We start from the raw sequence: 13,457 nt of genomic DNA, 5'->3' as shown, positions 1-13,457 counted from the left end.
TATTATCATCTATGTTCTACTGGCGATTTTCTATATGTTCAATGAGACGTGCAATATAGAAGATGTATAGAAAATATATATGTTTTAGTTAGCTATAGCTACAAACTGGAATATCGAGCATGTTATCTCTTTCCTACGGATTGCGACGTGATAAATTGTAATTCATTCACCAGTCTAGCACTTGTTTAAGATTTGTCAACCTTCGAACGAGCAAATGGAGACGAACTGTTACGGTAGCGAACACGCGATAATGGAATGTCCGAGCGAGAAATACCCGAGTTTTATGTTTAGTTTTATTCTGAATCCAATCGTCATCGGTTCTATTTATAAAGATTACCTGGAACATAGTGTAACGTCCATACAGGTTATTGTGTCTGTTATTGATAACGTTGGTCCCCAAAGGCTGGACATGTGTTCGAAAGTACTATGTGCAAACGTGTTCTTGAGCATTTCGGCAAACTTTTATAACCGTTGCTCGCGAATACTGGTATTTCAGTATCACGAATTTTATCGTACGAATCTAAATAATCCGACTAAAGTCATGTCATAATGATATAATAAGAAATATGAAAAAAATGATACTCTTTTAACTTGGTAATTCACTATCAGTTGAACTATGTCAAATAGTGATCATTCGGGCTTTTTATTTATTACGGAACGCCATTAAGGGATGGGAAAGAAGAGAGGCATGTATGAAAATTATAACTAAACGGCCACCATTATGTGTTTTATCTTCGGAAGAATCAGTTTTTATTACTTTAGAAATCAACGTCTTATTTTTTAATATATACATAAAATGTTTTTTGAATACATATATCCAATTTATTTGATTTAACTTATATCTTGGGAAATGACGTAAAAAGAATTCGGCTTCGTCAAAAATGTACTCCGCCTGCACCATTCAATTCTTCGTATCCATCACACAATAAATTTTATAAATTAAAGTTGAATATCTCTTAAACCCCTTTTATATAGGAATTTTTATGCATTAACTAGCGCATAAAAATTATTATATTAATATATTATATGTTATATATTACTATATAATGTGTAATATTTAATATATATCTTAATGTATACATACTTTTAGTTTTGTTACTGTTACTGAAGTTACAGTTATTGAAGTGTGCTGTTCGTCAAATATGTTCAGGTAAAGTTCGGTCATCCAGCTCACGCTGCTGAGCAGTTTACAAACAATCATTGGATATATGGAAGGAATTATGGTTTATGACCTGCAGTACCAAATTCTTATATCCTCTGTTTGGAACAAACTATATTCTATTCGCGAACAAAGATTCATAATGAAAGTATCCGTCAGAGAGATCGTTCTCTGCAACTTTATATTCTGAACAGTCCTTGAAGCTGTTTGCGAAGTACTAGCATGCAAAAGAGTTCTATTCGGAAACCAATTGGGGGACAGTTTACGAATTCCAGTGCCCGGCCAGTAATCAACACTCTCAACTCTCTTTTAACAACTCTAACAACACTATCTCAACAACGCAATCCGTACTCTCTGACTTCTCAACTTATACTGTTGTTAATTCGTTTATCGTGAGGTGTATGGTAGCGATTTATGTTAAAAAACACAAGAGTATATCTAACTATGTAGTTTATTAAAATATACCCTACGTGTACACTAGTCGTATAACACAACTGCTGCCTTGATTCGCGATTACGAATAGATCGGCGCAAAGAAGTATCGACTTAGCTGCTACTGCTCGTTTCATTCGATAACAAAGAATGCCTCGCTACCCTGTTCGCTATATTTATATGCGTCGGAGTTGACAAAAGGCGTTGGGATTTGAATTTTGAAGATGTTCTCGAAACATCCCAACTCTTTGTAGACCTGGATCCACTCCTTGTCTTGTCCTACTTTGACGAGGATGGCTTCGGGCCTGTTACGTACCCTCTTCGGTCCCTCCGGCCTCTTTGGCTTGTCCAATGCCGCCCTTCCTGCGTTCGCCTTCCTGTCCATCGTCGGGATGTCCGTTCTTTTTCCTCTTCTTCCGCGGACAGGGATCCAGTCTTCCTTTACATCGCTGTCCGTGCAGTCCGTAGTCGCTGTTGCCGAGCTGTTGCCGGCACAGGCTCCTGCGTAGGAGGCCTCCACGGTCGTTGGTCTCTTTCTCTTGGTGTCTCCTTTCCCTTCGATGGGCGATATCTCCTTCCTTTTTCCTTCCTTCTCCTTGCTCCTCCCCGGAGGGGTGGTCATCCTGGTGGCCGTGACTATCCTAGCGTTCTTCTTGAGCCTTATCTCGTCCAGCATCGAGTGGAGCTTGATCGCTTTTTTACTGATGGCGTCCCTCCTTTTCTTGATGTCGGCATCCTTTTTGCTCGTGAGGTAAAGTCTGTTACCTATTCCTTGGATTTCGCCGAAATCTTCTGTGATGATTTCCGTCATCGCCTTCCATTCGCTCATTTTGATGACGATACCGTCTTCGTCATTGCTTTTGTTCTCGGCCGTTGCTCTGTTCGCCATGGCCTTCCTCCTGAGACATTCCCTTGTTGCTGCCGCTTCGCTGACGCTGTCCGACATTTCCGCCGGTGTGTCTAGGTCCGAGGTGCTGGCTGCCTCGTCCCTCGTTGCCATCGGCTGGCTCCTGGCCAGGCTTCTCGTTGTCCTGCACGCGCTTTCCTCCACTGGTGACTTTCTCATATATCTGGTGATCTTGTCACCTTTCAAGAATTTTTCCTTGGCGATTCGGGTGGCCTTTTCGCTGGGTGGTGTCTTTTCCTTACTTGCCTGCATCGGCATCTCGACTTTCTCGATGATTCCCGCGATATCTTCGTCAAATTCAAGGTATCTTCTTGGGGTTTTTTTGCACATATTTTCCTCCGTGACAACTGCGGATGTTTCTTGGTCCCCGGTCGTGTTTACCGAACGAGGGGAGGCCCTGGGATCGACCATCCCCTCGCCGTTCGTCCAGTCGCTGGGTGACCGTCGGGTCGAGCCTGGGACGCTACTCGAATCACCGACGGAGCCTGGAAGCTCCGAAACCCCCTGAGCCGTAAGTTTATTTACCTTATAAAACTTGTCCATATTGTTTTATATATATATATATATATATATATATATATATATATATATATGTATGTATGAAAGGGAATGTCCGTTGACGTAGCCGGTCGTCGTATAATCATACTGTATCCTTCCGAGTGTATGCAATTCGTATCCTAATAAACATGCCAATGTCGTCGTAAAATCGCCAATCGTATGACTGATATCCGGATATTTCTAAAAATTCACCGTGGCCTGTGCTCTCCTTCTTTGCCTCGGTTAGTGAAAATCCAACGAATCCTGCCCGCTGACCGATGCTCAGTCCGCGGAGGGTAAACATCACCTCGTAAAGTCACTATCACTATTCGACGAGGGGAGTCTTAACTGGCACTCCACGAAGGCGCTCTCCACCATTCCTTGGTTACCCAGGTAGCCCGCACGCTGGCGCTTCGGTCGCGCGACCCAAGATGATCTCCGCTCTGTCCCTAACCTCACTTTTCACACACAGCAATTTCTATCACTTCTCTCGCTTTTATTCCAGCGAGCTCCACTATTCCTTATATTCTCACTCATTCCAGAGCACTAGAACTTCACTTTCATGCACTTTTCCGCCCGAATTCTTTAATTAACCCAGATATTTCGGTTATGCCTACGGAGCGACGTACACGTGTCCGTTCTGTTTGCCGCCATCTTGATTATTGATAGCCTGAATCTTGAAAAAGTCAGAAATATTTTGAAGAAAAAGTTTCCTTTTTGGCATGTTTTTTTGGCATTTCAGAATTATTCAAAAATAGGAAAATTAAGAATTTTCATCCCAGCTAGGTTCAGGCGATAGAGGATGTATAGGGAACATTCACACCAAACTTCAAATAAATCGGTTTATTGGAACTCGAGATATTGTGCACGCCAACTCGAAAGAAGTAGTTTAGTAACGCGTTTAAAGTTTGGAGACTGTGGAGGCTTGGCCAAGGGTAGATAGTGGGAAATAATGAGAACGAGAAGTAATCCGAAACAGATACTCGATATAATTTATCACGGAGATACCCGTTAGCCCTATAGATCTCTGTCAATACTCGCTTGATATGTACTATATTCTCTCTCGCCCTCAATCGCTTCAGTTTATTTGTACTGGTCAGGGGAGTGTCGGAATGTTCAAATTCGTCTTCATTCGACGAGTTCCATGTAGCGGCGACATTGTTTTGCCCGGAGATTATTTGTTCTTACATTACTTGTATTCGAACGGTCTTGATACTCCACGGCAAAACAACAACATGATTTGATTTGTCCTCTAAATCATGAGCCGCTACATTACCCCCTACCAGTGATAACGTTTCTATTAAGTTAAACTGAGTATTTCCCTGTCGTTGTTACTTTTAGAAATTGTCGATACATCCTGTGTCTGACAATTTACGGCTTCTTTTTTATCCGATACCTACCTGATACCAGTCAGGAAAACAGACTCTTCGTCCGGATCTCGTAACGTACCTGTTCCTGATGTTTTCTTCCGCGGTTTGATCGTTGTTGTTTGTGCCGATTTCATCGCAGGCGTTCGTTTGACCTACGGGAATCAGTATGTTACTAGATTCGGTGCTTTTTTCATCTAAATCGTCCGGTATAACAAACGCAGGTTTTAGTCGGTCGATGGAGACCGTTACGTCGCGATTGTTTATTTTGATGGTGTAATTTTTGTTATCCCTTTTTATGACTTTAAAGGGTCCGCCGAACTGAGGCTGTAAACGGTCACCTATCGTGCCATTGCGCAAGAAAACGCAAGGCGAGGATTCTAATTCTTTAAAAATGAATATTTTCTTTTCACCATGACGCGTGTCCGGTTGTGGCCTGACGTTCTTTATCCCTTCTTTAAGCCGGTACCGCATTGGCCTGCAGCTCTGTTGGCAAGAAGAATTCCGCCGATAGTCGTATGCTTGTTTCGTAAACCATTTCAGCCGCAGTTGCGCTAAGATCTTCCATTATCGCGGTTCGCTTTCCTAATAAAACGATTGGGAGAATTTCGATCCAGTTGCTCGTGTCGTGACACTTAATCGCTGCCTTTAGTTGTCTGTGTAGGCGCTCTACCAACCCATTAGACGCGAGATGATAGGCCGTTGTGCGTATATGCTTGTCGCCGAGCAACGGCATAATTCCTTGAACAGTTGCGATTTGAATTGGCGTCCTTGGTCGGTCGTTATTGTTAGAGGTGCGCCGAAACGAGCTATCCATGTATTTCAGAGGGCCGCGGCGACGGTTGCCGCTTCCATATCGGCTATGGGAATGGCTTCAGGCCAACGCGAAAAACGGTCCAAGCACGTTAGACAGTATCGGAAGCCTTGTGAATATTGCATCACGATGATGTCCACGTGTATGTGTTAGAATCAACCTGTTGATACGTGCCTGGTGTCTTTGCATCGTTGGCATGGGATACATTACCGTGTCCATGGTCTTTCCGGTAATCCTTGTTTATGGACGGCCAGACGAAACGCGTTGTCACCAGTTTTTGGGTGGCGTGTATCCCAGAATGGGAAAGTCCATGGATTAAATGTGTCACGCCGCAAGGATTTCGCTACGTACGGTCGTACAATGTTTCCTGATACATCGCAATATATTTCTACGCTGTGATCAAGGAAACGTATTTTCGTTAATCGTAAAGCGCATGTGCCGGTGTTAACGATGTCGCGTAATTCGTCGTCGCTTTCTTGCGCGCCGGTGAGAGTGTGGTGATACACGCAATTTCCTATCGCTTCGATGCGTGACAGATCGTTGGCCACGTTATTGTCGAGCCCCTTTACGTACCGGATGTCGGTGGTGATTTGTCCGATATAATCCAAGTGTCGGAATTGTCGCTGCAAGCACTTGTCGGGGTTTTGGTTGAACGCATATGTAAGAGGGTTATGATCTGTAAAGATGGTGAAATTTCTCCTCTCTATGGCGTGTCGAAATCGTTTGAACGCGGTTGATATAGCGAATAGCTCGCGGTCGTACGCGCTATACTTTTGCTGTGCGGAGTTCAAGGGTTTTGTAAGGAGACCCAACGGCTGCCAAGTTTCGATAACGCATTGCTGCGGGACCGCTGCTTGTGCGTAGACGGATGCGTCCATCGCGAGGCCAATGGGCGCGCCAGGTATCGGGGGCGCTAACATCGTGGTGATAGCGAGGGCGCGTTTCGACTCGCGAAAACTAGATTCGGATTGCTCCGACCACTCAATGGGCGCTTTGCCCTTTTTTGTACCTCTCAATTGGTCATTGAGAGGTTGAAAGATTTTGTAGAATCAAATTTATTTTTCACAGCATTTGAAAAAACTATAAATGAATTGAAGAGTGCTGGTGCAAACGTAAGTGAACGTGAAGAACTCGACCACATGCTGAACAAAACTACCAGACTCATTGAGCTGTATTGGTGATTTAATCGACTCATTGAAAGGAAGGGATCGAACTTGTGAATATTAAAAAATAAAATTACAATGTGGGAAACGCGTAGCCAGAGTGAAAGTGATAGGAAAAGGTTGAATGTTTTGAAAACCGAAAAAAGGGGCATAAAGTGCCATGGCTGTGGAAAGTACGGTCACGTGGTAAAAAAAATTATGAATCACGTACCCCAAATAAAGTACCGACGTCCTCAAGAAGGAACACTTCGCGAAATTGAACGGAAATCCGGCTTTCACAAGGGTATCTAATACATTGTTCAGTCTTTCTAAAGCTTGGTCTACAGAGTCGGCAATAATTAGGACGTCGTCTAGATAAACAACGACGTATGAATGAGCGAGGTCGCCTAAGGCATTGAGAATGGCCCTCTGAGAAACGGACGGCGCATTTTTCAATCCGAGCGGCATCGTTACATACTCATATTGTCCGTCGGGTGTAACGAACGCGGTATACTCCGTTGAATTGGGATATATGGGAATCTGATGAAACCCGCTGGCCATATCCAGGCTAATGAAGTATTTCGCGTTCTGCAATCTCGCGATTTGATCTGCGATAAGGGGTAGAGGATAGAGGAAATCCACGCACAGTCTATCTGAGCCGTCTTTTTTCTTCACGAGCAACATCGGGCTCGCAAATGGCGAATTACTAGGTCTTATGATGTTAGCTTTAATTAGTTCACCGATTCTTTCTCGTACCGTCCTACGCTCTTCCTCGCTAAGTCTGTATGGGCTTCTTTGGACGGTGACGTTGGGGTCGCTTAGCCTTATTTCTAACTGGCCTGTGTTTACGCGTGTACGCGGAAAACCCGTGATGAATGAGTTTTTAAACTTTTCTAGAATAGAAATCAATCGGCCTTTATCACTACCAATTACCTCAGTGTCTACTTCATTGAGATCGATCTCTTTTTCGACGGTCCTATCACAGATATTGACTACCTTCGTTTTGCAAATATCGAGACTAGTGCGCGTGATATGCACATCGAAGCCCTGACTTAAAATTTCGCGACCGATCATGATATCGTATTTCAAGTATTTATCAGCGAGAACGTGAAAAGCTATCTCCAACGTAAAACCGTTGATACACACAGTGGACAAAATCTGAGACGTACTCTTAACACACGTATTTCCTTTCCCTCGCATCACTACTACATCGGTGGTTCTTTTGCCAGAAAATTTCGAGGCAGTGGATTCCTTAATTAATGAGCACTCGGCTCCAGAATCGAACCAAAATGGGAACGACTCACCCAGGTGAGTTAATTTTCCGGTTGAAGCCTCCACCACGCAGGAATCGACTCGCCGTTCCTTGTTGTGACCGCTTTTCTTCTCCTCCCGTAACGGACAATTGGGTGCGATATGGCCGTCCGCACGGCACCTTAAGCAAAACACCTTGGATGATGTGGCTGGTCGGCTCCCTTCCCGACGCCTTGACTCCTTCTGCTTTTCGGTCTGCATCTTCTTGCGGCACTCCATCGCCTTATGCCCGGGGGTTCCACAGTGATAACACCTAGTCTGGGAGTTTGATGGCCTGCTCCGTTTAGCTTCAGGTTCTGTCGGTGGATCATTTGCCAAGGGTAACGGCCTCTTCCTCGAACGAGGGAGAGCTCTCAGTTCCCGAAGAAATTGGTCCTGTGTCCGGACGTCTTGCGTGAGTGCTATCCGTTCGACACGCTGATCATATGACGTCAGTCGGAGGAGGACGACAGCGTTAATTAATTCGGCGTTGGATATACCACTCCATCTCGCAGCCAGGAGGGAGCGAAGTCGACTGCCGAAATTTACCGTGGGTTCGTCCTCCTCTGGTGGTTCCTCGAACATCTTTATCAGCGTTGAGGTTGCCGTCTCCTTGCCGTCATAGTGCGAAAGGTAATATAACCGGAACTTGCCTAAGCCACTGCGATGCAGAACCCCCCATCGCACGATTTAGGACGAAAAATAACTCGCGGTCTTGTAGGGGCTCGTTGCCCATAAGCTTACTGACTGTCTCGCACCACCCCATTGGGTCGGCGCCCGCCAGTTCAGGGTTAAAAAGCGGTAGCGAAAATGTTTCGAGTTCCACCCCATCTTTCTTTGTTAGCGTATGAAATACGTCACGCATGAAATCCATTTGCTGTTTCATTGCTGTTAACAAGTCCTTGGATCCCACTTCTGATGTCGGGGCGCCACTAGGATTTGAGGTGTGGGCAGGTAACGAATCCTCACCAGTAGTAGCCATTGTCAAGGTATGATCCAGAGTTTATTGACACAAGTATGGAGATGTGAGGTTTAACAAATAAACTGCGGCGGTTAGGTACTCGCGATGCGAATAACAATAGTCTTAGGTCCGATAACGAATCCGCGGTCAACGGGACTCTTTTACTCTTTACTCGTCGGCAACGCCTAGGTGGTACTCTCAGCTAGCACGCGAAGTAAGCACTCTATCGAAATGATACCTTAGTCGATGAAATCGTACTCGAAGCTCTCACGGTGACGCTGTTTAGGAAAACTGCCCCACTCTCCAGCGGCACCAGGTCTTTTATATTCGCGGAGACAAGTCTTCGTTCGGAGAGTGAGGGAAATTGCCGTTGTTGTTAATTGGTCAGTCTTTGGAAGTGTCCTTCACGGAAAAGACTGTTTGCCTATTTTCGTTAATTAAGGTTTAAGGTTTATGACGAGTCATTAGGCTGGCTGAACATATTTTGCGAATATGTCTCGACAACCGGCAATCAACCTACCAAAAGAATAGGGTCTGCGTATGCCGGGCCACGAGACAGAAACCGTTAGTATGTTTACTGTCGAGTGCCGTTACAACTATTTCTTCCTTATGGAGGGCTATAGACTTTTTCCATAACTTTGTTCGATAAAACGTTCGTCCCTTGACCGCGGCTACGTTCGGTGACTGGTTGTCACCTCGAACCCAAACTCGTTCTCAAAGATTGCAGGCAATTACAATCGGGCTGAAGGATGGTGATTGTTTAACTACGGCTATGGTGGAATCCAAACTGCAATATTAGGGGCTTTTCCCCGGTTTCGACGGAAGGCTCCGGTGTCTCTCCATCTCCGACATATATATACGTTATTAAACCACTAAAACACAAAGAAATAAATGTATAGATTTCTACGAACCTAGAGAATTATATATGAAATCCACATTATGGAATTTTCAACCAATTAACGATATGAGAAACAATGAGAATAACCGTTATTAGTTGGCTCAGTTCGTTTCAGTCCCGATAATCAAATAATTGTTATTAGTTGGCTCAGTTCGTTTCAATTAGAATTACAATTATTCATTATTAGTTGGCTCAGTTTGTTTCAGTTAGAATTCAAACAGTAGCTGGCTCAGTTTGTTTCCAGTTAGTATTCAAAAGGGTCAGTTGACTCAGTTTGTTTCAGTTAATATTCAAAAGTTTATTTGTTTCAAGCTTCTAGCTAGTTTTTCAGTCTCAATTTTTCAAGTCTTAGTTAATTCTTGCGGAGATTCATTCATTCAGTTAACGAGATTTATTCTTTCGATTCGTTTGGTTAATTTTGTTGTTACGTGGAGTAGTTTGAGAAGATCAACAATTGTGTTCATCGTTACCTCGCGTGAAAAATCTCCGAATAATAATAATTGTATTCATCGGCGACCTGCGGGTCGAATTACGGATTGTTAAACGTGTTTGCATCGACACACTGTTACTTGCGCTTTTCAAGTTAAATAAAGATTTAAAACTCAGAAAATTATAGCAGTGTGAATCATTGTGAAAACCGGAATCACTCCAGCGTCCTGCCCGCTCATCAGACATCAATCACGGTGAAAATTGAAATCCTGACGGTATCTTGCCCGTTCATCAGCGAAGGCCAACATCAGGTTAGTCAAATTTTGATTAATATTAATAATTCGTTACCATTCTGCCAATCGGAGCGTTTATGTAATAATTCTGTCGGTTAGTCTCTCGAATAAAAATCATAAAATATCTATACCAACATTATCCAGCTGGACGAAATAAATACGCTTGCCAATAATAATTGTTTATTCCAAACAATCATCTCCGGTGCTAGTATTCCTACACACAGCAGGTTAGCCGAAACGTGGAGACTATTGGCCAGTCGCCTTGAATTCTAATTAACGCCACCCACGAGTATTTGGTTTAACGATGAAATATCTAATTGAAACAGCCTTTAGACTGTTTCTGGTGGCAGCAACTACCGTATCGGTTGAAATTTTCTATTATAGATCTCAAAAGGTATCGTTCAAGTAAAACAAATAGTTTTCAATTTCAAATTTAAATAGTGAAACGTAACAATGGATCACAATATTTTTTAACATTTATAGATGACTACAGTAAGTGCGCAATGATTTATACTTTGAAATCAAAAGGTGAAGTTCATAATTGTATCTTGATTATATGAACAAAGTTGAAAATCTTACTGGTAAGAAGATAAAGAGGCTAAGATGCAAAAATGAAAAGAATATAATAACAAAGATATGTGCAATCTAATGAGGGAAGAGGAAATTTTCGTAGAATCATGCCCACATTATGTTCACGAGTTAAATGAAACAGCTGAGCTTTACAATAGAACAATCATGAATTCCGCTGGATGTTTATGTGGCGGCACTAATCAGCAAATACCACCGGACGACAGTAACTAGTGTTGGACGACGGCTGTGTAACGTCAATTTACATCAGAGACCAGGCCACACACCGCGGGCAGGATGGCACCCAGATGTCTACACATTCTTCGCGCGTACCCTAATAGTCTTAGGGACCCATCATAAATTTTGGCATTTTCATAATTAAGATCCCTTAGGCTAATCAAGCATCTTTTATTTCAAGTGTCCTTTGCAATTATTGTTTACGACGGGAAGATACGGGAAAGTTGGTTTTCCTCACGTCTGGTATATTCCGTTAGCAATTTTCTCACGAGGGCAGCTAAAACCCTTCCTGGTCCACCAACCGTCTTATTATCCAATCGGAGACGGCGTCTACTGCCCTCTCCTCCTTAACCAAAATTATCATCAACAAATCTGATAGTCCCGTGTCCTTAGACACACCCACCACTAGCTTTCTTCAGGCACAATATCGTCAGTAAAACTTCACTTATTCTGTATCCTTAGAATAGTCAATATATCTTGACCGGTCTCTACCCTTCTAACAGTCACGTACTTAAGGTATCATTGTAACTAAGTTTTACATAACGTGGCTGGAGTGAATTGTGATGTATGTTAATTCAGTGTGTATTCCGTTGTGATTGCTGAATTCGTAATAAAGTTTAACTAAAACAAAATTAATAGTTGTGTTACGATTCATCTATTTTATTTCATTATCCAATCCTCAAGTTTACATGACAGCAGCGCAGTCATACCAGGCGTAGATCCTAACAGCGCGTTAACCTATCCAGTCATACAGTGATTAAAAAAAAGTGGAAAAGAAGTGATGAAAAGTGAAAAATAGCGCACGTGTTTTCTTCATTATAAATAAAGGAAAAATAAAAATAACGAATAAAAAAATAGCAGACAACGATAATGAAACCGATAGCGATGAGGCGGAACCCGCCATATTATTAAACGAAAAATAATAACACAAAAGACAACCAAAGTCACTAACAGCATCATAAGACTTTCCGCGCAAAAGACGCAGAAACTCAACCCGCAACCAAATCTGGTGACCAGGGCTAAAGGGTTAGAGAACAAATAGGAAAGCACAGACGAAGAAAAGCACTACACCCAGGAAGAAATGCTGAAAGAAAAGAAACCATGAAGCCTACAAAAACCGCCCCATTCACATCTATCCAATCAAAAATAGATTTGACATTCTATAATACCAAGAGACCAGCAGGTCACAGCTACAACCTGGACCAACAAAAGAGGCTACAACGCAAAATGCAATTGTGGAATTAATAAAAAAAAGAGAATGAGGTACTACGAGGCAAAACGAGAGGACACACTCAACTCGCCATCGAAGCAATCAACGCCGCAAACGCGGCCAACTCTATCGAACAACTCAAAAGGCCCACCCTAACCGGCAACGCCACAAGGAGGCCAGACACTGAACGGGAACCCTACCAGACATACCACGGAGGAGCACACGGACGCCGCAGCCAACATAAGGGGAACCAGGCCACCCCCAATCAACATAACTCTACAGGACCTAAAGGATACGGTAACGCTCATAGAAAAAACCCTAAATATCAAACACTTCCACATTAAAAGAATTCACACAGGTAAACACGTACTATATCTCCAACACCCACCCGATTACAACAAAGCCAAAGAAATATTATTCGCCGCCAACACTGCCTTTTACACATACGCACCCAAATCAGAGAAACACCATACATATTTGCTAAAAGGTTTAGGCGATAGTTATACTGAGGCAGAAATACTCGCAGACCTACAAGCTTTACAAATAGATGACGTAATTATCTCCTCCCCCTCCTCCAAAGCAACACAAATAATCTATTAAAAATCAATCGTTTTAACTACCTCAGGATAAAATGGGAAAAAGTAATTAAAAAAAAAACAACATAGCACAATGCCACAAGTGCCAGATGATAAGACACACGGCTCAAAATTGCAACGTCGACTACCGCTGCGTCAAATACATTGAGTCGCACGGACCAGGCGAGTGTAAGATAGAAAAAGAAGACGCAGTAAGCAAAGACAAAATCTATCTCGTAAATTGCAAAAAATTCGAGCATCCTGCGTTGTACAAAGGATGCCCAAAACTCGTGGAGCTACGCAAAAAGCTCAACGAAAAGATAAACAAGGCGAAAAATCCAAAAATCGAACGGATCGCCCAAATAAGCCGTAAATACGCCCCTGAACTAAAGTTCGCGGACGTAGTAAAACAAGGAACAAGCCTAAACCTGGCCATCGAGAACCCTTCGCAATTAACAAAAATATCTCCGCGCTTAAATAAAAAACCCAACAGTAAACATACCCCAACTAAACATAATAAACGTCATTGAAGATGTGGAGGATTGGTCCAAGGTAGATAGTGGGAAATAGCTAGAGGGGGATATTGCTGTCGCAACCCGTCAAATATATTTCGAATAAACCAATAAATTAATGTACAGCC

General features: G+C 42.9%; 1 protein-coding gene across 1 annotated transcript; it reads right to left on the bottom strand.

Annotated features, from left to right (window-relative positions):
• Positions 1-377: 377 nt before the first annotated feature.
• Positions 378-8,629, bottom strand: LOC126926576 (uncharacterized). Its single transcript, XM_050742943.1, has 5 exons — positions 8,406-8,629; positions 6,604-8,308; positions 4,484-4,887; positions 1,085-1,178; positions 378-533 (listed from the first exon to the last, which is right to left on the bottom strand). Exons 1-5 carry the CDS (start codon positions 8,627-8,629, stop codon positions 378-380), a joined length of 2,583 nt encoding a protein of 860 aa, XP_050598900.1.
• Between the last annotated feature and the right edge of the window lie 4,828 nt (positions 8,630-13,457).

The sequence above is a fragment of the Bombus affinis genome, chromosome 18, assembly GCF_024516045.1.
Source record: "Bombus affinis isolate iyBomAffi1 chromosome 18, iyBomAffi1.2, whole genome shotgun sequence".
In the NCBI taxonomy this organism is placed as follows: domain Eukaryota; kingdom Metazoa; phylum Arthropoda; class Insecta; order Hymenoptera; family Apidae; genus Bombus; species Bombus affinis.
This window is presented reverse-complemented; position numbering and strand designations above follow the sequence as displayed.

Excerpts from the sequence above, each read along its gene's own strand:
- LOC126926576 (XM_050742943.1), bottom strand. The coding sequence starts at position 8,629 with ATGGCTACTACTGGTGAGGATTCGTTACCTGCCCACACCTCAAATCCT. Across the intron at positions 8,309-8,405 it reads GGCGCCGACCCAATGGGGTG|TGGCTTAGGCAAGTTCCGGT; the intron begins GTGCGAGACAGT and ends TCTGCATCGCAG. Across the intron at positions 1,179-4,483 it reads GAAGAAAACATCAGGAACAG|CAGCGTGAGCTGGATGACCG; the intron begins GTACGTTACGAG and ends TAAACTGCTCAG.